A 27752-nucleotide genomic window follows, 5' to 3' on the forward strand; every position below is an offset into this window, starting at 1 on the left:
GGTACATTGAGAAAGTTCTTTTGAGTTCAATATGCAGAGTGCTAAGCTCGTTAGTACTCCTTTAGTAGCCCATTTCAGACTTTCATCGGCCTTATCTCCTCAATCAGATAATGAGATTGAGTACATGTCACATGTTCCATACTCTAGTGCAGTAGGATCTCTCATGTATGCTATGGTTTGTTCACGTCCGATTTATCATATGCGATCGGTCGCGGTTAGCGATACATGGCGAATCTCGGTAAAGAACACCGGAAAGCGATTCGGTGGATTTTAAGATACTTACGAGGCACTACTAATGTTTGCTTACAGCTTTGGAAGAACTAAAGATGGAGTTATAGGGTATGTTGATGCTGATTTTGCTGGAGACCTTGATAGAAGAAGATCTCTCACGAGTTACGTCTTTACAATCGGAGGTTGTGCAATTAGTTGGAAAGCCACTTTGCAAACTACATCGCTTTGTCTACCAAGTGAGTACATGGCGATTCTTGAGGCTTGTAAAGAAGCTATTTGGTTGAAGGGACTATTTAGTGAACTCAATGAAGACCTTCAAATCAGCACGATATTTTGTGACGGTCAGTGCCATCTTTCTTACAAAAGATCAAATGTTTCATGAGAGAACAAAACACATTGATATTCGGTATCATTTTGTTCGTGATATTATTGCTCGTGGTGATATTGTTGTGAGCAAAATTAGCACTCATGAAAATCCTGCAGATATGATGACTAAGTCACTTCCTATAACCAAGTTTGAGCATTGCTTAGACTTGGTTGGTGTTCATTGTTGAAGTTAAACCCTTAAGGGGTTTTTGGAAGAGGTGAAGAACTTGTTTATTGAAAGTTCGCGATGAAGAACTTGTTCATTGAGAATTTGTGTCAAGGTGGAGATTGTTAGAATTAAGTGACCCAAATTCTTATTTAAATAAAAACGATGGAAAATAAAATAAAAGTAAAATCCATATAGAACTAGACTTCTTTTATTTTATTTTAGAATAAGGTTTTAAACCTTATTAAACTCCATCTATTTTATATTGATTAGGATAAGGTGTTTCAATCCTACTAGAATATGGCTTTGCAAGCCTATAAATAGACATAGTCTATTCCTCTTGTATTTGAGTAAAAATTTTTCGACATAGTGAATTTTCTTCTCCTCTGCCCGTGGTTTTTTTCCCGAAAGGGTTTCCACGTAAAATTTATGTGTTCTTTATTTTTATTTATTTTATTCTATTTTATTTTTCACAGATAGCTTATGTAAAAGTAATTCAACTCAATTAATTAATTAATCCATACATAATTTCGAGAATTAAATTTAAAACTTAAAATTCTAAAATAAATAATAATAAAGTTTCATTAATAATAATATATATTTTTATACCTTGTTTTTAATAATAACTTATATATTACTTTCTTGTTAGATTAATAAATGTATACATTGCCTCAAGTAATTAATTTGTTCATCTTTGAATCAAATCTAGTAGGATGGTCCACCGACAACATTGAATAATTAATTTAAATTTATCAAATGTTTAGCCGTGTTTTGTATTAAAGTTCGTTTGGTTTGTTTCATCTATTTAAACATGTTATTAAAATATATTCTAAAATAATTTTATTAATAAAATTGGCTTATTAGAAAAGTCTATCCAAAAGACTTGCATTCATCATTAGCCAGTTTTATTAATAAAATATTTTAATTATAAAATATATTATATGTTTGCATTCTTATTAGCATGTTTTGTTTTAAAATAGAAAATTATATTTTCAAATACATTTTATTGCTTTTTTGGGTTAACCCGTTGAAATGACATATTTTACACTACGATCCATTAGTTATTGCTTCACCTACTAGCTTTGAAATTGCATCAGTGAACGCCACAAATAATAGGCCCCGACCAACTCCCTCGCTAGGTGCGTGCTTGTGCCTCCGGATGGGCAGTTGAAGCTGTACCAAAGATATTTAATGCGACATTTAGAAACCACTTATCTCTTCTGCTACTATATATACACATCTATGCTACGAGGTGTATGTCAACAATCTTTCTGCCTTTTTCTCCCTTTTAGCATATAGACAATAGCAAATACAGCAATGGCTTCCAGTGGGCAGCTTCATGTGGATTTCGAGCTCAAGTCTCCTGCAGAAAAAGTGTGGGGAACCATTAGGGACTCCACCACGATTTTCCCTCAAGCCTTGTCCCATGATTACAAGAGCATTCAAGTGCTAGAAGGCGATGGCAAGGCCCCTGGATCTGTTCGTCTTATTAACTATGCCGAAGGTAACTAAAACTGTAACTTAAATTGCCAATTTAAATGCAGTACGAGGCATTCATTGATGCAAATGTACCTAAGGGTTGGACTTCAAATTCTTTTTTTTTTTTTTTTTTGCATTTTTGTTTGATTCATGGTAGGATCTCCAATCGTTAAGGTATCAAAAGAGAGAATCGAATCAGTGGATGAAGCTGAGAAGAAATATGTTTACAGCATCATTGATGGGGATCTCCTGAAATACTACAAGACTTTCATTGGCAAGATCATTGTGGTTCCCAAGGGAGAGTCGAGCTTGGTTAAATGGTCCTGTGAGTTTGAGAAGGCAAGTGAAGAGATCCCTGATCCAAGCGTCATTAAGGAATTTGCAGTGAAGAACTTTAAGGAGATCGATGACTATCTTCACGGTAAGGCTTAGAGAGGCCAGGCCATGCCATGCCATGCTATGCATGATCCTAGCCCTGTTTAATGGATTCTCTCATGTTTTATTAGTAATAAAATAACATGCAAGGATCCCACTTCAGAATATTTGTCTAGGATCCATCCTTAATTAGTTCATCTTGTTGAGTGGTGACTTCTTGCTGCAAAGTAATCCTGTTGCTTTGTATTTTCAATATTAATTTATGTATTGCCATGGGTTTTCTTAATTTCCTCTATATTGTCTTGTCTGTGAACTTATGTTGCGCTCTGGATTCAAAAAGGTAAAAGGAAAAAAAATGCAGCAAACAAGAGATAATTACATGAGCAAGTAAACAAATTAAAGAAACCTTCAAACAAACACCATAGCTGTTTTAAACACTCCAATACATAAATACAACATATACGATTTTTGTCATTTTTTTCACTGTTTTTTATTCACACAGAAACCACATATGACAGAGTCATTTAAAACTTAAGAATCTGTCCTCGAACCTCCAACAAGTAGGGGGGAAAACACAGCAAGAAGATTTACATTTTACAGTGAAAGGCCATCCTATCAAATGTATGTACATGTAATAGAAGGGGCTTCTACAAAATCACAGCACCTTCTGGTTTGACAGGCCAGGCCTCTTGCTGTTGAATCCTTCTTTTTTTTGACAGAAAAAAAGGGACACTTTCCACTTGATTTTTTAATTCAATAATAGTTGTAGAGGTTGCTTGGCCTGGCTCTAGACTTGGGCATCTTCGTTTTCCTGCAACAGAGGGGCCTTGAGGTCTGAAATATCACCCACTGTTCCAACTTCACGCTCTTTACGAAGTTCCTCTTCCCTGATTTGTCCAAACATCACAGCATAATATCCCGTTCCTATTATTATTGTACCTATCACACTGTACAACCTTTTTGTGTCAACAACATATAAAGATTTGAAAGGTAAGAGAAAAGGGAGAAAGATTTTAATTACCTTCCATAATGAAGACTGTTTGTAAAGAAAGAGGTTCCGAAAACTGTTGCAAAGACTACCCCAAAGGGCTTGAACATAGGCACATAAAAAGGGCCTTTCATTCTCGTACATGCTAAATGAACGTTGCTACGGATAATACTCCCAAATACTCCCTATAACCATCATTATGGAATCTATTAGTCACTAATTTTCTTTAACTTGTAATGTTTGGTGTTAGCTAAATTTCACTTTTTTTTTCTTTATTTTTTTTTTTTGGGGGGTCTTACTGTCACAATAATGAGTAGGAGATCCGGCTTGCGTTTCAGTTTCCATGCATCTAGATCTCCTTCCATGATCAAAGAAAAAACCAGGCACTGGATAGTCCCAACTAAGCTATAAGACGAGGCCACTTTCATCACTTGTGGATATTGTTTGACGGTTCCCATCTGACAAACAAAAAAGTTTTATTGTTTTTGAATGATAAAAGGAGGACAAGGTTTCAAGACACAAAAACCAAATACTGAGCTTAGTTTATTTGTGGACCAAAACCTTGTACCTGAACAATATTCCATACTGAAATCGACAAGGTAGCAGCCGCAAGCAAAATACCCCCAAGAACCCAACGATCTGGCGTCGAGTAGAAAACAAAAAGTTTTGGTATAACTTGAAGGTGGTGGTCAAGTGAAACAGGTGATGGTCGTGTAAACGGGCCTTTGTATAGTTCTACAAAAATTGCACCTGCAATTGATATAAAAGTTCCAATCATTTTGGCTTGGCTGCTTGTGCTTCTCCAATCCAGCCTTACCGTCCTGTGATAATTATGAAATTTCAGCCAACACTGAATAAGATGTTCCAATAGACAGTGTTTCTTTTTTCCTAAGCATCCCACCACAATGATTTTGACCTTCCTTCAACTGATATTTATTTTCTTTATTTACAATATTTGAAATTTAAGAGTTACTAACGATTGAGTCCAATGGGCCGTGGTCTTAACTTCCTCTACTCTTTAAATTGTATAATGGAAGTGATAGGTTATTTCGTTTATCAATTATTAGATTTAAGGTAATCACATTTGGATATATCTATAAAAAATCATATAAAAAGTAAATGATAATTTTATTATATGCATCTTTTTATTTTATATAAAATATAAAATGAAAATATATTCTCATAACTATATTTGTTATTTTATAAAAAATTTAATAATTTTTCAGCTTAATTAAAACGCGATGAATAAATAACACTAAGCTAACTCACCGTATATATACCATTCAATATTCTAACTATATCATTATCATGAATCATGCATGGGTGAACCCGTAGATATCTGTATTTTGAACCAAAAAGAAAAAGGATCTAGATAACTGTTTTCCGTTTGTACTCGTCAACTTTGAATATTAAATATGTTTTCTCACTTCTTCTTCTTTTTAAAAAAAGAAACTGAAATCGACAAATTAAAACAAAAAGGAAAGAAAAATGGAGATGGTTGCGAGAAAGTTAAGAACCTGAGAATGATGGAAAGCAAGAAGGAAATGGTAGGCATCAAGAGGCCCATTGCGCATACAACGATTGGTGAACTGTAGCTTAACCCGAGAAACGCAAGGTTCTGAGAGATTGCAACCCTACAAATCAACACCAGGATATAAAAAAATAAAAATAAAAAATCAATCTTCACTTTGAAAATAGCTTTGACAGTTTGTAGCAGCAGGAACATTAGAAAAGAAGAGAAAACTACCCTGTTAAACCCATGAAAAAAATACGAAAGAGGAGTGGGAAGGTGAAGAGCGATTGTTCTATTCTGCAATTAATGATAAAGAAACAATGGTGAAGAAGTGGGTTAATTGAAAATAAAGCATATGCATACGTCCTGTAAAGATACATGTAGAGCCTAGAGAGGGAGACACAGACACACCTTTCCCCACGATGATAAAGGAAGGAAAAAGGGAGTAGGAGAATGGAGCCAACAGCATTGGTATACACCACAAAAACCAAAGGGTTGATCCCAGCCGTTAAGGCTGTTTTGGCCAATATCGTCAATGCTATGGTGCAACCCTCCATTATGAGCATCACCGCAAATGGTGCCACTTCACTCCTTCTCTCTCTCCTCATCTCTGCAACCATCTTCTCTGGTTTGGCCGATAAATCAAAAACACAAAACAACGAGAGGTAATGAAGCCTAGCCTAGCCTCTCATAAAGTCAAGTTGCTCGCTTGTTCTTCTGGGACTGTGTGTGTGGCCTTGTGCTTGCGTGTGTGTGGGGATGCTATTTATAAAGAAAGAAAAGACTTTATTTTATGAGGAGAAGGCAACCATAGCTAGCCCTTGGAATAAGGGTGAAGCTACTTTGGAAGTGAAAAAGCGACTCGGTTAAATAGTTATCTGATTCCACCTCCAACGAGAGGCGGAGTTGCTGACATACGCTTTCCTTTCTCTCATTTTTAAATTTTCTTTTCTATTTGTTTAAACTAAAAAAGTTGGCTATATGTTTTCTTCTAATTCGGCATCAATAATTATGTCACACCATTGGGAAAATAGTAATATTGTTAATGATGTATCAAATGCCAAAAAAATCTTTAAAATATAAATCTTTAGTTAACTATGGGCCATAATCTTAATTGTTTTTGATTTTATGGTTGAAGTTTATGGTCGACATTCACAATGGCCCTACCTTAAATGCATTATAATAAGCATACTGACCCATCCACATGCCTCAAGGGACCTAAACTTCTCAGCCAAATCTCTATGATTAATCCTACAGGCCGAGGCTGGTACTCTAGATTCTCATTACATAAATTGGAAGCCAGCAATCTTAAGTTTACATGGATTTAAATTTATGGCACAGGTGAAAAATAAATATTATTAAAATTCACATAAAACTTAATTATGATGGTAAATTTAATTATTTATTATGTATGATATTTCAAGTTAAAATATAATTTAATTCATATATAAAAATTATTTTAATAATTGCTTAGGAGGGTAAATAACAAAACAAACGATAAAAGAAGGCTAATAGAAGAAAATAATTAAATATATGTACTGATTTGCTACAACTCAAAATTTACGCAGAATTCAAGTTATTCATTAGTTTACAAATGCTTGATAAGGTCGTTTATTCTACTTTACTCACTAGCGAAGCGTCCGCGCTGCTATTTTAGATATTTTTTTTATCTGCCATGTTTTATATTAATGATTTTTTTTTATTCTAATTTTACAAAAAAAATTATTTTAATTTTTTATCTTTTTTAGTCCTTAAACTTGTAATTTTTATTCAAGTCACTTTAAAATGAATGGAAAAGTTAATATTTGTTAACTTTTGTTGACGTAGATACACGTGAATTGCCACTTGAATAACATGTTAGCATTTAATTAATTTTTAAAATTTTAAAATTTTAAAATTTATTTTTATAAAATTTATATATTTTAATAATTTTAAAGATTTTAATTTTAAAAATAAGTTTTGAATTTTATGAATTTTAAAATTTAAAAGATTAATCAAATGTTGACGTGTCATCCACGAATATGCTATATCAAGAAAGTTTAAAAGTTAAATTTGTCATCCAGTTTGAGGTGAAAAGATAAAAATTAAATTGATGACTAAAAAAATTGAATTGGAAGGATCAAATAAGTTGTTATGCTTAAAAGAATTATTGTATTAATCAAAATTAGGATAACAAGCACAAATTTGAATATTTGTAAATATTTAATTTGTGTTTTACAAATTTAAAAATATTCAAACTCGTATATTTTAATTATTATCTACACTAAATCCAAAGCAAATGTGATTATTAACGTTCGAATATTCATAATTTAAATCTATTTTATTTTTATAAATAATAAATTTTAATTTTAATATTTGAATTTATCTTTCACATTACTCTTTAAAATTTCTTACTAAATACAGATATTTAATAGATTCAGATATCCGATGGTTAGTATAATTCAATTAATAATACTTAATTTAATCTAGATAATAAGTATATTTAATTTTTAAAGTAAATTTAGGAATTTAAATTCAAATGTTATAGAAATGGCAAATATTCAACATTCCTCAAATTGCTTTGCTTTTACATTAAGTCCAAAATTATTGGATTTAATTATTGCTATATTGGAGTATATGGTGGTGATAATTAAGGTTGAATTTCGTTAATGTTTTTCTTTTAAAATTTTCATAGTATTTATATTATTTATTAAGTATTGCATTTACACTATAACATAATATGTCAAAGGTGACAGATGACTTGAGACGTGTCAAGATCGCGTCTTCTTAAATTGACTGGCATTAATATGTAGAGATGCACATAAATAGCATTTCCTTAGATAGGCACTGAAGAGACATCATCGCGAAGCATCTCTTTAGGCCTAACTTAAGGAGACGCTTTTGTCGCGTCTCCTTAGAACAAACCAATAGAGACACTAAGTTGCGTCCCTCTAGATTACCTAAGGAGGCACTTTCTTACGTCTCCTAAGATGTCAATTGTAGAGACGTCGGTCATCATCTCTGTAGGTTTCTAAATTGTTTTGCACAACTTAAACACTGAGATGTTCTGTTCTTGCTTTCTTCGTAGGTCTCTTGAACCTTGTTTTCTTTCTTCTAATGCCAATTTCTCATTCTCCCCATTTTCGCTTCCTTACGAATTCACGATATTGGAGTAGAGACAATGGTATGTCCATCTTCACTATCTTGAAAATTTATCAATCTATACGATTTCAAATTTACTTATATCAAGTTTAATTTTTTTTTTTGCTTACTTTTATGTATATATATTGCATGAATGAATTTGTGATATAAGTATTTCATCTATACGTATTCAAATAATGAATAAGGTTGTTACTAAATTTGTTATTTTAAATCTATTCTTTTCTTCTTTGAATTGATTATTTGTTGTTTGAAATTGATTCTTTACTTATTTGAATCGATTCATTATTGTTGTTTTAAATCGATTATTTGCTTCTTTAAATTGATTCATGATTGTTGTTTTAAATTGATTCTTTACTTCTTTGAATCAATTGTTTGTTGTTTTAAATCGATTCATTATTGTTTGAATTGATTCTTTATTTTTTAACTTGATTCAAAATCCAACATAAATTCACTGCTGACATTCATTTGGTCTCTTATCAATACTTACACCGGTGTAAGTAAGTTCTTTTTCCCTCAAACCTCTTGTTAAACGTGTCGGATGTTCCTCCAATATTCTTTTAAGGGAAAATGCTTATATACACCGGTGTAAGTAAGTTCTTTGAGTTGATTGTTTGTTGTCAAATATATAGGTATTTTCCTTTTATTCATTGGAATTAACCAATGGAGACACTAGGCTACGTCTCTCTAGATTACCTATGGAGACGCGAGAAAGTCTCCTAAGCTGTTGATAGTAGAGATGTCAGCCATCATATGTAGCTCTCTTTCGATAATTTCTTTTATAAAATCCCACTGAAACCCTGCTCTCCTATTCATCAAATTGTTGCCTCCAAAGATTTTTCTGTCCTCTCTCCTCTTTAGTTTTCCCTTTTTTTCAGTTTCGTGTGGAAGAAAACAAGAAAAGAATGAAAGCTTTCAATCTTCAACAACTTTCTACACTTCTTCGTACCCCATTTTCAAATCATTTTCGGTTCCATCTCTCTGCAATTCCTCCTTCAATTTTTATTTCTTTATTTATTGTTTTTACTAATGAAAAGCTCACTTTGTATAGTTTATAAGACAGTAGAAAAAAATTATTTATGGTTAGAAAATCGAGTTGTGTCGCCAACAAACCCATCCCCAATTTTCCAAGAAGTGAGTGATTTCCTCGATTCTCTTTCATGGGTTTAGTTAAAAATGAGGGCATTTTTCTTACCTTAATCTTTTTAAGTAGGTTTGTGTGGATAAAGTGATGATACCTAGAAGGTAATGCTTGTTTGGATTTTTTTTATTTTTATTTTTTTGTATTTTTAGGTTTAATGACTTTTTGGCGATAAATTTAAGGTATCTAAGAATAGGGATTTGTCAAACCAAGTGTATACTTCAGATAAAGCTAGAGTAGAGGGTTTGGAGAAAATAAGAAAATTGGAATCTGGTTTGGACACTCATTCTCCTGTCTTCATTAAGCCCATGCTTCAATCACATGTTACTAGTAGATTTTGCCTGATTTGTTTATCATTATAATCTATTTTGTTGTTCCTTATTCAATATATAGATGATACTAGAGCTAATAATGCCAGCCACGACATGAAAATACAAAAAATGTCAACATTTATATAATTCAAAATATTAACCAATCAAAAAGTCTACACATGGACAAGAATATATACACGAATTGTTATGATAGCTATGTAATAATATCATTGATTTACGGCTTCACTGTTAATATACATGTTCTTGTATAAAGTTTGGGTTTGGGAAACAAAATTAATAGTATAGGTTAGTTTTTCCATCAAAATTTGGGATCTGTTACCATGTTGTATGTCTTCATTTTTCACTATTTGTGAAATTTCTCTTATTTTTAATTAAGTTTTTAACCTTTTTTTTCTTTATTTTACTAATAACAACTTAATTTCAATATTATCTATTTATCTTAAGAAATAAAAAAAATGATGAAAATCGTATGTTTGTGCAAATGTAGCACCATCATTGGTGCAATGAGTGGCACTTTCCACATGAGTTTTCTAATTTTATTTTCTCTTCAAAATTTGGTATGCTTTTAATCTAACATTATCAAATAGTAAGTTCTAAAAGGTGTTTATGAAGATCAATGGAAATGCTTAGTTGAGAAGTGAAGGGGTTGGCGACATGATATACGTAATTAATAGATTAAAATTATTTGTTGAAATGCTCATTACCTATTTTTACAATTAATGAGAATGATCGATAAGTATAGGTTGAATGTTGACAGAGATTAAATGCCTAGATGATTTTTTGGTAATGATTTGCAAGTATAGTCTGAATGTGACAGAGATTAAGTATAGCCTGAATATTGACAGACTGAATTTTATTGAGATGTTCACTACCTGGTTAGCAACATGTTTGTACATTAAATACATATTTGTGTACTTACGCATATATGCATATATATATACTATTAAAGTTGTGTGACTCAAATTCTAAGAGATTATTTGCAAGTCAAGTTAGACAAAATATATTTTCTTTCTAGAAGATTTAGTAGTATAATATATTTTTCATTGATTAGAATTAGACTTTTTCAACCTATAAATAGATGTGGTTGAAACTCCTCTTGTATAATCATTCGAATTCGGCATTAGTGAATTTTCTTCTCCTCTGCCCGTGGTTTTTTCTGAAAAGGTTTCTACATAAAATCTGTGTATTCTATTTTTTCTTTGCGATATTTCTACATTGCCATTATCGACATTCAATTTTTAACAAATTGGTATCAGAGCTTTTCGAGTTGCTTGTCTCGATCACAGTAATGGCAACAATGAAGTATGATATTTCACTATTGGATTGCAACACCAGATTCTCATTATGGCAAATAAAGATACAGATAGTTCTTTCGCAGATGGATTTAAAGAATGTCCTGCTAGGGTTAGATAATATGTCTTCGACATTGACAGAAGAAAAGAAGAAGTGTAAAGATCAAAAGGCTTTAACATAATTATATATGCATCTGCCAAATGAAATTCTACAGGACGTGATGAAAGAGAAGACTACTGTTGCATTATAGGCAAAGCTGCAACAACTACGCATGTCAAAAACCCTAACTAGAAAGTTGCATATGAAGCAACGGTTTTATGCTGATCGTTTGGAGGAAGGTACGTTTGTGTACGAACATTTAACTGTGTCTAAAGAAATCCTCTTGGACCTAGAGGCCATGAAGTTTTAGTATGATAAAGAAGATTTAGGATTAAATCTACTTTATTTGTTTCCCTAGTCTTATTCAACCTTTAGAGATACTATTTTGCATAGCCGCGAATCTCTCACAGTTGATGAAGTCTATACTTCCTTAACATCGTATGACAAGATGAAGCATATTGTGTCTGGATCTGGCTCTCAGGGAGAGGGTCTCATTGTTTATTATTGAAGAATACCCTTAAGGGGTTTCATAGAAGAGGTGGAAAGCTTGTTCGTTGAGAGTTCGTGGCGAATAACTTGATCGTTGAGAATTCGTGTGAAAATGGAGATTGTTAGAGTTGTGCGACTCAAATTTTAAAAGATTGCTTGCAAGTCAAATTAGACAAAATATATTTTCTTTCTAGAAGATTTAGTAGTAAAATATATTTTGCATTGATTAGAATTAGGCTTTTTCAACCTATAAATAGATATGGTTGAAACTCCTCTTATAATCATTTGAGTTTGGCATTAATGAATTTTCTTCTCCTCTGCTCGTGGTTTTTTCCAGAAAAGGTTTTCACGTAAAATCTATGTGTTCTATTTTTTTCTTTCTTTCTTCTTTGTGATCTTTCTATATTGCCATTGTTGAAGTTTAGTTTTTAACATATACATTATTTGATCACAGATTTTCTCACTTGATGATTCTTTGATGCAATGCTCGAATGATATTGAAACAGACTGTGAAGATAAGATGTGACACTTGACGACTACTACAAGTTAGTGGATACAAAATGAACTTCCTAGTGCTTTTGGATATTCTTGAGTTGGAATAGAGCTAAAAAAAACAATCACATACTTTCTTTTTGTTCATTTTGTAGACATGTAATGTTAGATTTTGATGCTCAACTTGTAACAAGCTACATTTGGAAACTTAATATATCAAGTTAATTTAATTATCAGATTTTTATATTTTTTTAGTGATTTATTTGTATTATTAATAATTGATTAGTAACATGGACTCGAGCCCCACCGAACATTATACTAGAGGCAATAGAAATACAAACCACATCTCTTTGCAAACTGTGTTATAGAGGCACACTGTGCCTCCACTAACTAAAGGTAGAGTCACAAAGAATATGTCTTCTCTAAAAAGTTATAGAGACACAAACGACATGTCTCTACAAACTAAATTATAGATACGTACATTTGCATCTTCGTTGACTAGAAGTAGAGACACGAATAATGTGTCTCCTCTAACAATGTTATAGAGATGCATGCATAGTGTCTCCATAGACTAAGCTATAGTGTTACGCACATGCGTTTCCACTTACTAGAGGTAGAGACACAATGGATGCATCTCCACTAAATAAGTTATGGAGACATGTGAGTTTTTACATCGCCAACCCTAAGAAGACATACCTAGTGGTGACGCATACGGATGTGTCACCACTCACATCACCAAACTTTATAGCGACGCCATTTTGCGTCTCCTTAGATTTCTCGGCGTGTCACTATTGACCTGTTTTGTTGTAGTGTTAGCTGATATCATTCATCAATCAGGTCTTAACTCAATAAGGAAATTACTAAAAAATCATTTTAAGTTATATGATTATATGATTGTTTTTATCTTTTATATTTTTTATAAATCAATAAAATTTATTCATAATGAAATTTGAACTAAGAGCACCGGGCATATAAAACTTTTTCATTTACCATTTAAACTAAACTAAAATCAATTTTAGTTTTTATAGGAACTTTAATAAATATATTGTTTGTTGATTCATGACACTAACTCAATTAGGGAAATTAGTTTGATGTCCTTTCATAATTAAACTAAGTTCTATAATTTGACGGTACTTTAGTTTTTTATTTTACCAAAACCAATAAAGAATGTATATGGTAAGATTTAAACCCACATCAATTTGATTAATAAAATTTTATATTTTCCATTTAACCAAATGCTACATTTTTACAATTTTATACAATTTTATATTAATATGCACAATATTAAAATAGAGTTATTACTTCAATATAATTCTAAGTATAAACAATAGAAAAAATATTGTGTTATAGGTTACAATTATTAGTTTAAAAATTTTGACTAAACAAAAGTTATGCTAATTATATTGAGGTAAAATAGAGTTTTACTTGAATAGAATTTTAAGCGTCTTAATTATCAGTTAATTAATATTAGAGTTAATTATATTAATTAATTTTTATTTTATATAAGTTTACTTTGAATTAATTACCTAAAATATAACTATATTGTATGTTGAATATTTTAAAAATGTTTTAATTAGTATTTGAATTGAAAAGTTAATATATTTTAATTTTATTCAATAATTCAAATAAAAATATTACTTTACTTATTGTAATTAAAAATAAAACATTTAAAAATTAATTAAATATTAAATGCTTGAAATCACATAATGCATGTGATATTACTAATACAAAATATAAAGTTTATCTACATAAAATGATAAATTAAACTTTTAAAGCAATAAATCAATTTATCAATAAAACGAAATTATGTGGATTGAGTTTTTACTTAATTGGTACAGTTGCTTTGCAGCAATTAGGAGAACATGATTTTGATTGCGCTTATGCATGCTTTTCTTCCAATCTAAGGTTTGAAAATGGTTATAAATAGAAGTAAGCATTCTATTTATATATATATATATATATATATATATAAAGGCTTAATACCATTTTTGGCTTCTATACCAAAGAGAGATTCTCATTTTACTCTTTTACTATTATTTCAGTCACTTTACCCTCTTCTACTTTCATTCTATCACTTAAATTAGTCCTTTGGCAGTTCCTGTTAAATAAAATTTCAATGTGTCTGTATGGCCCAAATTTTACCCGGGGCCCAATAAAACCAAACCCAAATAAACATAACTCAACTATCCAATTAAAACCCAATACCAAACCTAAAACTTAGCCCAAAACACTAACCCAACCCAAAAAAAAAAAATCAAAAAAGAAAAAACCTAATCTCACCTACTCCACACCATAATTAGCCACCCACCCCCATTTTGCTTCATTTGCCTACAAAAGAAAAGGCAAATAAATTAAAAAAAAAGAAGAAGAACAAGTGGTAAAAGCTTATAAAAAGCCACAATCTCAATGTAAAAAAGGGGGGAGGATTGGAGAGAGGAATTGATTGTATTTTGGAGAAGAAATTTTTGAGATTCAAGAAGAGATTTTTTTGAGATTCAAGAGGGATTTTTCTTTTTTTGAGATTCAAGAACAAAAATCAGTATATCAATAGCAATCAAAAGGTTCAAAGGGTTTCATTATATTCACTCCAATCGTAGTAAGAAATAAGGGATAGAATCAAAGTCTGCGCTTTTGGGTCAAAGGGCTATTGTCCGTTTAGTCCTTCCGGTTATTTGCATGTGCGAATTAATCCCTCTTCTTTTATTTATTACGGATTTGCCCTAAAATATTGCTCTCAGATTCGATTATGTCCTTCCTATTATTTTTATTTGTTTCATTTACCTTATTTATATTATTATGTTTGCATTTATCTCTTATTTCATTCTAATACTAATATTATTAGCACTTCTATTGTTTTTACTATTACTTAATGTATGTTTATTATAAATGTACGTATGTACATTTCTATATATATAAGTATTATTTTATTACGTCATTTTAATATTACTATTATATCATATTTACTTTACGCATTTTAATATTATTATTATTATTATTATTATTATTATTATTATTATTATTATTATTATTATTATTATTATTATTATTATTAGTGTATATTTTATGTACATATATGTATGTATATACTTTTATATATAGTATTGTTTTTAAATTTAATATTTTATTTGCTCTTTGTATTTCTATATTATTATTATTATTATTATTATTATTATATGGTAGTGTGTATTTGCATTATATGTATATATATATTGATATATAGTATTATTTTGTTTACTTTATTTTAATATTATTATTACCTTCATTCCATTATTATTATTACTATTATTATATTTTACTATCATTATTTTTCATACATATATATGCTCTTGTTTATATTATTATTACTATAACTACTATATTTTTTACTACATCTATTATGTATTACTAATATATTATTACTACTATTATTCTTTATTATTATCATCACTTGTTATTCTCATCACTATTATTATAATTTATTATTGTTACTTATTATTTTACTATTATTATCTAATATATCATCATTATCATTATTTTCATTATAACTTAATAGATCATCATTATTATTATTATTATTATTATTATTATTATTATTATTATTAGCACTACTTTTATTACTATTATTTAATATATTATTTTTACTATTATCGTCATATTGTTACTATTACTATTATATTATTATGTTATTATATCTTTTACTATTATTATTGTTGTATTTTTCTATTATTGTTATTATATTTTCCTTTATTTTTGTATTTACTTATACGTTATTATTTTATATTAACTAATTTGATAACTGTATATTTTTTAGCATATTTATTTTATTTACATATCATTACTTTTATTATTATTTCATCATCTATTCTATTTATAGTTTTTTTAAATAATTTCAAACATTTAGCTTATTCATTATTTCCCTTTCTTATTATTTATTCGACTCATTTATCTTACCTTCGTATTTATCGTTAGTATTCATATTTGTGTTTATGTTTATCCTGTTATGGTTATCAATTTTTATTTGTTATGCATTCTTTATTATCTCGTTTCATTACGAATTTAGGTTTTATCCAACCCGATAGTGATTCTTTCACTAAAGTAAATATTTCGTATTTGGTAATCCGAGACAATCGTTCCCTAACTTACTGGATTTCGATTTTTTTTTCTCTCACGTTTAATCTAAATAACGGCATATTCTTTTAAATCATAATACGAGTGTTAAATAAAATACTTACTCTCTGATATTTGAGGTGTTGTGTCATAACTCACTGGATATGACATCTTATTACCTCGAGATAAGATTTTTTTTGCAAATAAGGTGATGCTTGGTGTTTGGAAATTTCGAGAAAGTAGTGCCCTAACTTATTGGGTTGCCACTTTTCTCGTTGAATTCAAATAATTAAGCACCCTTCTAAGTTTTTTAAAGGTTTTCTAAATGCAAGCTAGTATCTTGGAATTTCAAAGCAATATGTCCTAACTTATTGGATATAGCGTTTTGTTGCTTTGAGATAGGAATTTCAAAAAAGGGGATAACTTAATGTTAATACTTTGACGCTAGTGAATCCCAATTTTCAAAGTTAAAATATTTTAAAGAGGACTACATCTTAAATTTTTTTTTTCTTTCGACATTAAAGACATTTGATAATCAATTAGGTACCAATTTTTGGGCGTTACGAGGGTGCTAATCCTTCCTCGTACGTAACCGACTCCCGAACCCGTTCTTTTACTTCGTGGACCAAAACTAATGATTTTAAAACAAAATGTTTTAAAGGTGATCCAATCACACCTAAAAAGATTGGTGGCGACTCCCGTTTTCATTTTTAAAATCGATTCCCATTTTCCAAAGCTCGATTTGAAAATGGTTTCGACAGTGTCTATTTACGCCAATTAAATCCATACACGTAGACAATTAATCCAAATCATTTCTAGCATTGGAATTTTTTTTAATAATAAAACATTTCACTTTTGTTTATTGTTTTATCGCTAAAGGGTAATAAAAGCCCTTATATTTTTTCAAAAAGAATTAATTAAATTCTTGAATTTTCTTGCACTCAATTAAGCTCTTGAACGTTAAAATTACAATCAATTACATCCTTTGACTGTTAAAATAATGTTACAAACCAAACATTAGTCATTTTTCCTGACTTTTTCACCACGTACCACATTAAGATTGTACCATATGATGAAAACAAGTATTTTATATAAAAATCAATAAAAATTATATAAAATCATAAAATATATAATTGATGAATAATTATATAATAATGATTATATTTAAAATACTTATATTTATAATTAATGCTTTTAAAATTTATTTTAATTTATAGTTTGACATAAATGTTTATAATTAATTACTTTTATTGCTAACAAATTCTTAATATAATTATATAATATTTATAAATATATTTTCATAAATTAAATAATAATTTATTCATTTTATTTTATTTTAAATATTATCGTATTATTACATTAATTATTAATGTCTAATTAGTTATAAATTTGAATTTTTTTAAAAATTTTAGGAGTTATCTCGAATTCAAACTCAAATCAGCTCGAGCTTCGATTTCTTTTGAGCTCAAATTGAGCTCAAATCGACATGAGCAAACTTAAACTTGAGATTATTAAAATTTGGAATTTTTTTTGTAGAGAGAAGTATTAGCTATGAAACATGCTTAATCAACTATTGCCATTGAATTAAAAAGAATAAATTAGAAGAAGGAAAGCATGATGTTTTCATTCACTATGTCAACTGTTAAAAATAAAATAGAATAAAATAAATAAAAATAAAGAACACATAAATTTTACGTGGAAACCCTTTCGGGAAAAAAACCACGGGCAGAGGAGAAGAAAATTCACTATGTCGAAAAATTTTTACTCAAAACAAGAGGAATAGACTATGTCTATTTATAGGCTTGCAAAGCCATATTCTAGTAGGATTGAAACACCTTATCCTAATCAATATAAAATAGATGGAGTTTAATAAGGTTTAAAAACCTTATTCTAAAATAAAATAAAAGAAGTCTAGTTCTATATGGATTTTACTTTTATTTTATTTTCCATCGTATTTTATTTAAATAAGAATTTGGGTCACTTAATTCTAACAATCTCCACCTTGACACAAATTCTCAATGAACAAGTTCTTCATCGCGAACTTTCAATAAACAAGTTCTTCACCTCTTCCAAAAACCCCTTAAGGGTTTAACTTCAACAATGAACACCAACCAAGTCTAAGCAATGCTCAAACTTGGTTATAGGAAGTGACTTAGTCATCATATCTGCAGGATTTTCATGAGTGCTAATTTTGCTCACAACAATATCACCACGAGCAATAATATCACGAACAAAATGATACCGAATATCGATGTGTTTTGTTCTCTCATGAAACATTTGATCTTTTGTAAGAAAGATGGCACTCTGTTGTCACAAAATCTCGTGCTGATTTGAAGGTCTTCATTGAGTTCACTAAATAGTCCCTTCAACCAAATAGCTTCTTTACAAGCCTCAATAATCGCCATGTACTCAAACTTCAGGTAGACAAAGCGATCGTAGTTTGCAAAGTGGCTTTCCAACTAATTGCACAACCTCCGATTGTAAAGACGTAACTTGTGAGAGATCTTCTTCTATCAAGGTCTCCAGCAAAATCAGCATCAACATACCCTATAACTCCATCTTTAGTTCTTCCAAACTGTAAGCAAACATTAGTAGTGCCTCGTAAGTATCTTAAAATCCATCGAATCGCTTTCCGGTGTTCTTTACCGAGATTCGCCATGTATCGCTAACTGCACCGATCGCATATGATAAATCGGGCGTGAACAAACCATAGCATACATGAGAGATCCTCTTGCACTAGAGTATGGAACATGTGACATGTACTCAATCTCATTATCGATTGAGGAGATAAGGCCGATGAAAGTCCGAAATGGTCGCTAAAGGAGTACTAACGAGCTTAGCACTCTGCATATTGAACTCGCAAAGAACTTTCTCAATGTACCCTTCCGACTTAGGTACAATTTACTTGCTTTTCTATCTCGAGAATCTCCATACCAAGTATCTTCTTTGCTGGTCCTAAATCTTTCATCTCAAATTCTTCACTTAGTTGGGCTTTAACCTTTCTTATCTCTCTTTTATCTTTTCTTGCTATCAACATGTCATCAACATAAAGAAGTAGATACACAAAAGAACCATCAACATTTTTTCTTAAAGTAGACACAACTGTCAAAACTACTTCTTTTGAAATCATGAGAAGTCATAAAGGAATCAAACCTCTTGTACCAATTGTCTTGGTGATTGTTTCAAACCGTAAAGGGACTTTTTCAGCAAGCAAACATAGTCCTCTTTTTCGAGACTATAAAACCCTCTCGTTGTTGCATGTAAATATCTTCCTCAAGTTCTCCATGCAAAATGCGCTTTTACATCTAACCGCTCAAGCTCCAAATCATGCATGGCAACAATACCAAGCAAAGCTCGAATCGAACTATGCTTAACAACCGGAGAGAACACATCTGTGAAGTCCACTCGGAATTTGACTGTAACCCTTTGCAACAAGCCTTGCTTTATATCCGGGTTCTTCAACTCCTGAGTCCCTTCTTTCTTTTAAACACCCATTTACAACGAATGCCTTTTTACCTTTAGGAAGTTTTACAAGATCCCATGTTCATTTTTGTGGAGTGATTCCATCTCCTCTTGCATAGCAAACATCCACTTTTACGAGTCTTCACACTAATCGCCTCGAAATAATTAAATGGCTCTTGATTCGCATCTATATCTTCACCACATTTAAAGCATAAGCAACTAGATCAACCTCGGCATACTTCTTTGGAGGTTTAATTTCTCTTCTTGTCCTGTTTTTGGCGATAGAGTATTGCGGTGAAGAAGCAACTCTATTCTCAATTTTGTATTGGCTTGAGGAGTTGATTCGTATTAATCTGATGCTCCACCGCTTTTGGTTTTCTTTATTGGAAGAGTCTTTAAGAGATAAGTTAGGTAGCATAGCGCTTTCATCAAAACAACATCTCTGCTAATCACAACTTTTCTATTTTCAGACACCATAACTTATAGCCTTTTACACCACTTTATAACCAAGAAAACGCATTTAATGGATCTCGGTTCCAATTTTCCATTATCAACATGAGCATACGCAGACACCCAAAATCTTTAAATCGAATAATTAGCGGGATTACGGACCATACCTCTTGTGGAGTCTTTTCTCAATGGCAATGGATGGAGATCGGTTGATCAAAAACATGCAATGAGAGGTCGCTTCGCCCAAAATGACTTCGGTAAGTTGGCATTTGACAACATACATCGAACCTTCTCCATGATCGTTCGTTCATTCGTTCGCAACGCCGCTTTTTTGTGGAGTATGACGAATCGTCAAGTGTCTCATGATCCTTTCGACTTGCACAATCTATTAAACTCATCGAGCAGAACTCTAAGCCATTATGCATGCGGAGGTATTTTATCTGCTTTTCCGTCTGTTTTTCAATCATAATTTTCCAAGACTTAAATGTGGAAAACACATCGCTTTTCCTTGGAAGAACGCCCAAACTTTTCTCGAAAAATCATCAATAAAGGTTAGCATATAATTAGCTCCACCTCTCGAAGGCACTCGGGCCCCCCACGATCGAATGGATATACTCAACGTTTCCTTCGTGTTATGGATTCCTCTAGTGAATCGAACTCTCTTTGCTTCCCAAAACACAAGGTGCTCACGAAATTCAGGTTTGCAAATTCCTTGCCCATTAAGAAGTCCTCTTTTGCTTAATTACGCCATGCCATTCTCACTCATATGCCCTAGGCGCATATGCCAAAGTTTAGTAATATCATCATCGACAAGGAAGAGGAAGCGACAATTGCATCACCAAGATATGATAGAACCACAGAAACATATAACTTGGCAATCTTTCTTTGCCCTTTCATCACAACAAGGGACCCTTTGAAATCTTTAAACCCCACTTTCAATTGTGTATCTGCCCTTTTGAATCAAGAGTACTCAACGAAATTAAATTTCTTTTCAATTCGGAACATGCCGCGTCACTAAGTGTTCGACAACTCCATCAAACATCTTAACTTTAATTGTTCCAACACCGCGATTTTACATGAAGCATTATTTCCCATCAAAACAACACCTTGAATCTTGTTTCATAAGTTGTAAACCAATCCCGATTGGGACTCATGTGGAAGGTGCAGCTGAATCAAGTATCCACTCCTCGCTTACTTTAGAATCATTGATGAAGCAACTAGAAGTTCACCATCGCTGTAGTCTTCTACAACATCGCCTTCACCGAATTTTCCGTTGTTTTCCTTTTGATTCGCACCTCCCTTTTAATCTTATTTTGTAGCTTATAGCACTTTCAGATTTAATGTGCCCTTTCTTCTTGCGAAGTTGCAAGTTTTACCTCTGTTTGAAGATTTCGATCTACCCTTAGATTTACCACGAGGATTCCGTTCTCTGTTCTACCACGATCATCATCAACATTCGGTCTTGTCTCCCACGAACAATGAGACCCTCTCCCGAGAGTTGGGTTTAACCACAAGATGCTTCATCTTATCATACGAGGTTAAAGAATCATAAACCTCATCAACTGTGAGAGACTCATGGCTATATAAAATCGTGTCTCTAAAGGTTGAATAAGGCAGGGCAACGAACAAAGTAGAATCAACCCTAGATCTTCCTTATCATCTTGAACCTCCATGGCCTCCAAGTTTGAGAGAATTTCTTTAAACAACATTAAGTGTTCGTATCTGACGCACCTTCCTCCAAACGATGAGCATAAAGACGCCGCTTCATATGCAACTTGCTTGTTAGAGTTTTCGACATACATATTTGTTCTAGCCTCTTCCATAATGCAATGGCGTTTTCTCTTTCATCACATCCTGCAAAATTTCGTTGGACAAGTGCGAGATGTAATTGTGTTAATGCCTTCGATCCTTACGCTTCTTCTCTTCATCTGTTAATGTCGAAGGCATCTTATCTATCCCTAGCGGGGCATCCTCTAGATCCATCTGCAAGAACGCTTGAATCTTAATTTGCCACAACGCAAATCGGTGTTGCGATCCAACAATGAATTTCATACTTCAAAGACGCCATTACCGTGATCGAGATGAATAACCGGAAGCTCGATACCAATTTGTGAAAAATAAAATAGAATAAAATAAATAAAATAAAGAACACATAAATTTTACGTGGAAACCCTTTCGAAAAAAACCACAGGCGGAGGAGAAGAAAATTCACTATGTCGAAAAATTTTTACTCAAAAACAAGAGGAATAGACTATGTCTATTTATAGGCTTGCAAAGCCATATTCTAGTAGGATTGAAACACCTTATCCTAATCAATATAAAATAGATGGAGTTTAATAAGGTTTAAAAACCTTATTCTAAAATAAAATAAAAGAAGTCTAGTTCTATATGGATTTTACTTTTATTTTATTTTCCATCGTATTTTATTTAAATAAGAATTTGGGTCACTTAATTCTAACATCAACAAAACCTTTTCTAATTTTTTTTAAAGTAGGAATGAATCATAGCTAAGTCACATGGTCATAGGCACTCCCTTGCAATAATACCAGACAGAATGTGTGATGTGCCAAACATACATCAACAGTATTAACTAATTATTCGAATCTATTTGCACCCATGCGATAGATATAAGGACGTCGATTTTGTAACCCTTCAATTCCCATCATTTTCCTTTTCCAGAATCTATATAGCTTATCTCTGTCCACAACCTCTGGAAATTTGATCTACCTATCAAACCCCAGTGCACATGAGACTAATACGAACAAATTGCCTGATTTTTTATGCACTACACTTACCCTAACACGTAGCTGACGCAAGACTAGGGCTTTCTCTACATAACTCTTCTGAGAGTTTACTGCAGACTGCACATGTATGCAATGCTCATATCCATGATCGTGCCTGCCATATCCATGTCCCTATATTACAGAAAATAATATGTTTGTGCATTCACATTGTTTCTATTGGACTTTATCAGCCCTTCAGGTATAGGCAAAGCAACTACATCACTATACTGAAGCTGGGAAACCGTCAAGGATTTGGATGAATCATTATAGGAGAAAACATATAGATTATCAAGGCGTTGACAAAGAAACTATAATTCTAAAGAATATGGAAGACTCTTAAAGTGTGCTTCAATGGTTTGAAAGGATAAATAACTTAGGTATTCAAGTTGTCCTCTCAAACTTGGGAGGCAGCGGATCATGTTTGAAGTAACCTTTACATTGTCTTCTGGCCTATAAATTAAGAGGGGGGGGGGGCGAACAAGAGAAAGCCACAGTGGATTAGAATGTATCAGGGGACAGATAGAAAGGGGAGTTTCAAATTTGATTATATCTACATGACAAGATAAAACACGAGCAATGTTAATATATGGCTAACTCAGACCGACCTTCGATACCAATCTGATGTAATCTATTCTGACAACATATATCTGAATGACACAAAAATATTAATAAAATATGGATACTTGTCATACCTTGTGATAGACATTAAATCATGATGCAAATCGATCGATTACCATAAATGATCAATGCTGCCTGCTCAGTTAAATTTAATCTAATCTAAAACCTTATCAGAACGGCTTTTCAGCTCTTAATTCAACCTTCAACGCTATCCTACATATAAAACAGTCATAGGTGCAAAGAAGTCAGGATATGCCCTCTGCTACAACTACGAGATTAAGAACAAATGTAAAAAGATAATGTGCAGCTCCAAAAAGATGCCAAAAGAAATGCTAAGTTGGTATTACTATACTGATGTATTGGAAAAATTGCAATTAATTCTTCTCACTAGAGTATTTTCCATCCATTCTCCCTATGGTAATGTCCATATTATTCATCAGAGAAAACAGTAAACAAAAGAGGAAAACAAGCAATTTAATATAATTATATGTATACATCAAAGAAACAAATGTAGAAGAAAGAAACATGTCAACCAACACTTATAGGTAAGGGCATATATGGAACTCAACTGTGGAGCAGGCTTAGACAGTAATAATTGTGAGTCAATATGACAAAGCAACGAAAGAAGAATTAATAGTCATCTTGGTTTTTTTTTTTTCATTTGCTTCATAATAAGGAAACAAATATGGGATGTTTTAATTTCAGTTGTCTAGATAGTACTTGTTATCCAAATTACAAGAATCATTTTCATTTGATATGGTGCTATAGTCTGCAGTGGTGGGTTGGGTATACATGGAAGAAGAAGAAGAGGTAGGAGGTGGTGGCAGTATGTGTGGGGTGGTGATGGTGGTGGTTCAGTAATTGAAAGAGCCCCAGAAGAGAGCGAGGCTACATGCGAAGAAGGTATAAGATCAGCTTCTCAACACTTAGGCCCCTTTGGATCACCAATGGCCCCTAGTGCGGTGAGATTTCGGCCTAAAGGCACCATTTTTCCGCCTTTGAATTACATAGCATCAGCACGATTGGAGAACTCTAATTTCACTGGACCCTTATATTTCGTAATTATATTTAGTAATTATGTTGTTATAGGTTTATAAATTTATATTTAGTAATTATAGGAAGTAATGGCATTAATAATTATGTTATTATATAATAATATATAAACTTTTTATTATGATAAATATATTTTAATTATTCAAAAGATATATAAATATTTAACCTTAACAAAAATATGATTTTAATTTTTTGAAATTAATATTTTATTGAATAATTTAAAAAACTTCTATTATATATAATTTTTACTCTAATGTCCTTAAAAGTCATTTTCTATTCTCACCGCTACAAAACACACACTCCACCGCTGTTTTTAATCTCACCACTATAATATCCAATCTCACCGCTACAGTAACTAATCTTACCGCCACCGCTGTTTTTAACCTCACCGGAGGTAAACACACCGCCCATCCAAACTAAGCCTAAGCCTTAGTATATTATTATCTCATCCCTCACTCCCTTTATTTCAGCTTGTAAAGATTGAACTTGCGGTTGCAAAGCTGAGAGTGCACCCATGCACCCGTACACAGGAACTCTTGGCCTCACATTAGCCTCTTAAACAGGACTACTCACAGTGTTAGCTCTTTGGCTATTTATAGGTCAATGGCTGCCCCTATTATTTGTTATAAATTCTGGCGCAAGAAAAAACAAATTGTGGTGCAAGAAAGGAAAAATGAGGGAAAGAAAAAGTAGATTTAAAGCGTGATTTGTTGTCATTAAGGCTTTTATTTCTATCTCTAAGATACAACGTATCTTAAAACTAAAATATAGAATAGTGAAAATAGCATTATAGAATTTTATATAGGCATATTATTGTATTTTATTGGAATAAAAGAAAGAATAACAAGAAAGTTAGAAAATCGGAGCATGAGATAACATTTCAGTAGGAGGAAAATAGGTGTTGTGTTGATTAAGTCAGTTTTACAGGCTATCCCGATTTATGCTATGCAATGTTTTATGTTGTCAATTTCTTTTTTCCGTGAATTAGAAAATATATTTAACAGATTTTGGTGGCAAAATTCAACAACAAATAAGGGCATACATTGGTGCAATTGGTCAGCCATGTTTACAGCGAAATCGCATGGGTGTGTGGGGTTTAGGGACTTCTCCAAGTTTAACATTGCTTTGTTAGCAAAACAAGGATGACAGTTAATTATGAAACCCAACAGTTTACTAGCACGGGTTATGAAAGCCAAGTATTACCCAAGAGGAGAATTTTTAAGTGCAAAGTTGGACCTTACCCTTCGCACACTTCGCGAAGTATCCGGAATGCCTGACAACTTCTGGAACAGGGGATAGGCTGGAAAGTGGAGAATGTTGCGTCTATAAACATTTGGAATGATTCATGACTTTCTGGACTTGGGAAAGGAAGAATATGTAATCAGAATATCAATGTGAATTTTTGAAAGTTATGGACTTAATAGAGATGGAATCATTTACTTCGAATGTTGATGTTATCAAGTGGTTGTTTAGCGAAGAACAAATCAAGCGGATTCTAGAGATTCCTACTGTTGATCGAAGTCAGCCAAACGTATTGGTGTGGAGATGTGATGATTCATGTGAGTACACAGTTAAAAACGAATACAAATGACTTTTTACAACTGACATAATCAATACGGAAGCCAACCTTACAATACACCAAGCAGAATCGAAGACCTATTATACATAATTGTGGAAACTAAAGTTGTCTAACAAAATAAAAATAGGTATGTGGAAGCTATCTAAAGAACTAATGCATACGCTCCACAATTTGAATAAGAGAGGGCTGGTAAGAGACGATCGGTGCCCATTATGTAAGTTGGATGTGGAGTCAGTGGCCCACTTGTTTCGAGACTGTAACTTCACAATTAAGATCCTGCAAGGACTGGGAGTCGCAAACTCCACCATTAACAGAAATCAGAGTTGGCATAATTGGTTAGTGGAAAAGTTATTGAGTTATGATTTACTGAAATGCAAAACTATAGCAATTACTTACTAGGCGATATGGTACAACAGGAACAGAGTGTATCATGAGGGTTTAAAATCGAATGTGTGTGAGGTGGTCTCTTTTATTAAAGCTTACATGATGGAAAATGAGTTAATAGAAAGTGTTCTGGTGCAAAAAACAGTGCTAAAAAATTTTAAATGGGAACCACCCGATGAAGACACGATTAAGATCAATTTTTATGCATGTTTTCATCAGGAATCAAACACTTCAAGAGCATGTACTATTGCTAGAAATAAAGAGAGACTTGTAATGGCAGCACGTATTTACCCGAGTAAAAATATAGCGACGCCTGCAATGGCAGAAGCCTGGGCGTGTTTGCATGTTGTCATATTTGGGGAAGATCTGGGCTTTCGACATAACTGTGTGGAAGGAGACTCCCTGTAATCAAAAGGATTAACAAGGCAAAAGATGACAAATCTCATATCAGTAATGTCCTCAAGGCAGTCCAAAACAAAATCAATAATTTCACACACATAAAAGTTTTGATTTGTACCTTGTCTGGCGAATAGCGCTTCGCACACTTTGGCCAAAGCAGGATGGCACCACGAACAACCGGAATACTGGATGGAGGAAGCCCCGGTTTCTGTGGTGGAGTTGGTTGAAAGAGAACGGACAGGGAATGAGAAGGGGGTTAGAGAGTGAGGGATGAGACCAGAAATATATCAAGGTAGTTCCGAAGAACTCAGTCATTTTACAGAAGGCTTCTAAAGAGCTTTTAATGTTTTTTCTAAAGAGCTTTTAATGTTTTTTCTTTTTTCGCCGGAGATGGGTGGGAAGCTTTTACCTCTGGTGCTGATGCAGCTAGGGCTCGTAGATTAAGGAAATTGATCGAATGCCTCTTTTTTAGTTCAGTTTAGGGTTTCATTTTCTTGCTTTTTGGATTAAGTATTTGACTGTTTTGTTTTTCCTTTTATTTGATGGTTTTAATGGTGCGTCGTTTGAGTGCCCAATAGCTGTTGAACAAGTACTTTGTGTTCGTGATAGGATTGAGGCTGTTTGATTTCTTTAATTTTAATGCATCAGTTTTGGTTAAAAAAAATGTCACTTACCATATAACTTGTGTCACAAGCCACGCTTTTCCATAATATTGGAATTTTTCAAAGCTATGTTTATCCATTACAAGTCTTCTCTGAAAGTTTTGTTTATTGGAATAAATCTTTTAATTTCAAAAAATATATATTATCACTTCAAAAAATAAAAATAAAATAATA

General features: G+C 32.2%; 3 protein-coding genes and 1 long non-coding RNA gene across 6 annotated transcripts; 2 read left to right on the plus strand and 2 right to left on the minus strand.

Moving 5' to 3' along the window:
- The first annotated feature begins 1986 nt into the window (after nucleotides 1-1986).
- Nucleotides 1987-2903, plus strand: LOC108475491 (MLP-like protein 423). The gene is made up of 2 exons (XM_017777462.2): nucleotides 1987-2267; nucleotides 2400-2903. The coding sequence occupies exons 1-2, from the start codon at nucleotides 2081-2083 to the stop codon at nucleotides 2672-2674; spliced, it is 462 nt and encodes a 153-aa protein (XP_017632951.1). The 5' UTR covers nucleotides 1987-2080; the 3' UTR covers nucleotides 2675-2903.
- Nucleotides 2404-6152, minus strand: LOC108475603 (WAT1-related protein At1g70260-like). The gene is made up of 7 exons (XM_017777583.2): nucleotides 5530-6152; nucleotides 5353-5415; nucleotides 5123-5239; nucleotides 4174-4426; nucleotides 3905-4063; nucleotides 3639-3790; nucleotides 2404-3564 (listed from the first exon to the last, which is right to left on the minus strand). Exons 1-7 carry the CDS (start codon nucleotides 5736-5738, stop codon nucleotides 3405-3407), a joined length of 1113 nt encoding a protein of 370 aa, XP_017633072.1. The 5' UTR covers nucleotides 5739-6152; the 3' UTR covers nucleotides 2404-3404.
- A 1802-nt stretch (nucleotides 6153-7954) lies between these two features.
- On the plus strand, nucleotides 7955-12332 carry LOC128290091 (uncharacterized). Its single transcript, XR_008279733.1, has 2 exons — nucleotides 7955-8281; nucleotides 12065-12332. It is a non-coding gene; the product is annotated as an uncharacterized LOC128290091 (long non-coding RNA).
- A 13746-nt stretch (nucleotides 12333-26078) lies between these two features.
- On the minus strand, nucleotides 26079-27490 carry LOC108475668 (uncharacterized). 3 transcript variants are annotated; one of them, XM_053026188.1, is made up of 3 exons: nucleotides 27035-27490; nucleotides 26809-26919; nucleotides 26079-26409 (listed from the first exon to the last, which is right to left on the minus strand). In XM_053026188.1, the coding sequence occupies exons 1-3, from the start codon at nucleotides 27229-27231 to the stop codon at nucleotides 26214-26216; spliced, it is 504 nt and encodes a 167-aa protein (XP_052882148.1). In that variant the 5' UTR covers nucleotides 27232-27490; the 3' UTR covers nucleotides 26079-26213. The 3 variants fall into 3 exon arrangements, with proteins under 3 accessions (XP_052882148.1, XP_017633144.1, XP_017633143.1); XM_017777655.2 differs by having other exon boundaries at nucleotides 26079-26432; XM_017777654.2 differs by having other exon boundaries at nucleotides 26079-26418; nucleotides 27035-27487.
- Between the last annotated feature and the right edge of the window lie 262 nt (nucleotides 27491-27752).

This window comes from Gossypium arboreum, chromosome 3, assembly GCF_025698485.1.
Source record: "Gossypium arboreum isolate Shixiya-1 chromosome 3, ASM2569848v2, whole genome shotgun sequence".
Classification (NCBI taxonomy): Eukaryota; Viridiplantae; Streptophyta; class Magnoliopsida; order Malvales; family Malvaceae; genus Gossypium; species Gossypium arboreum.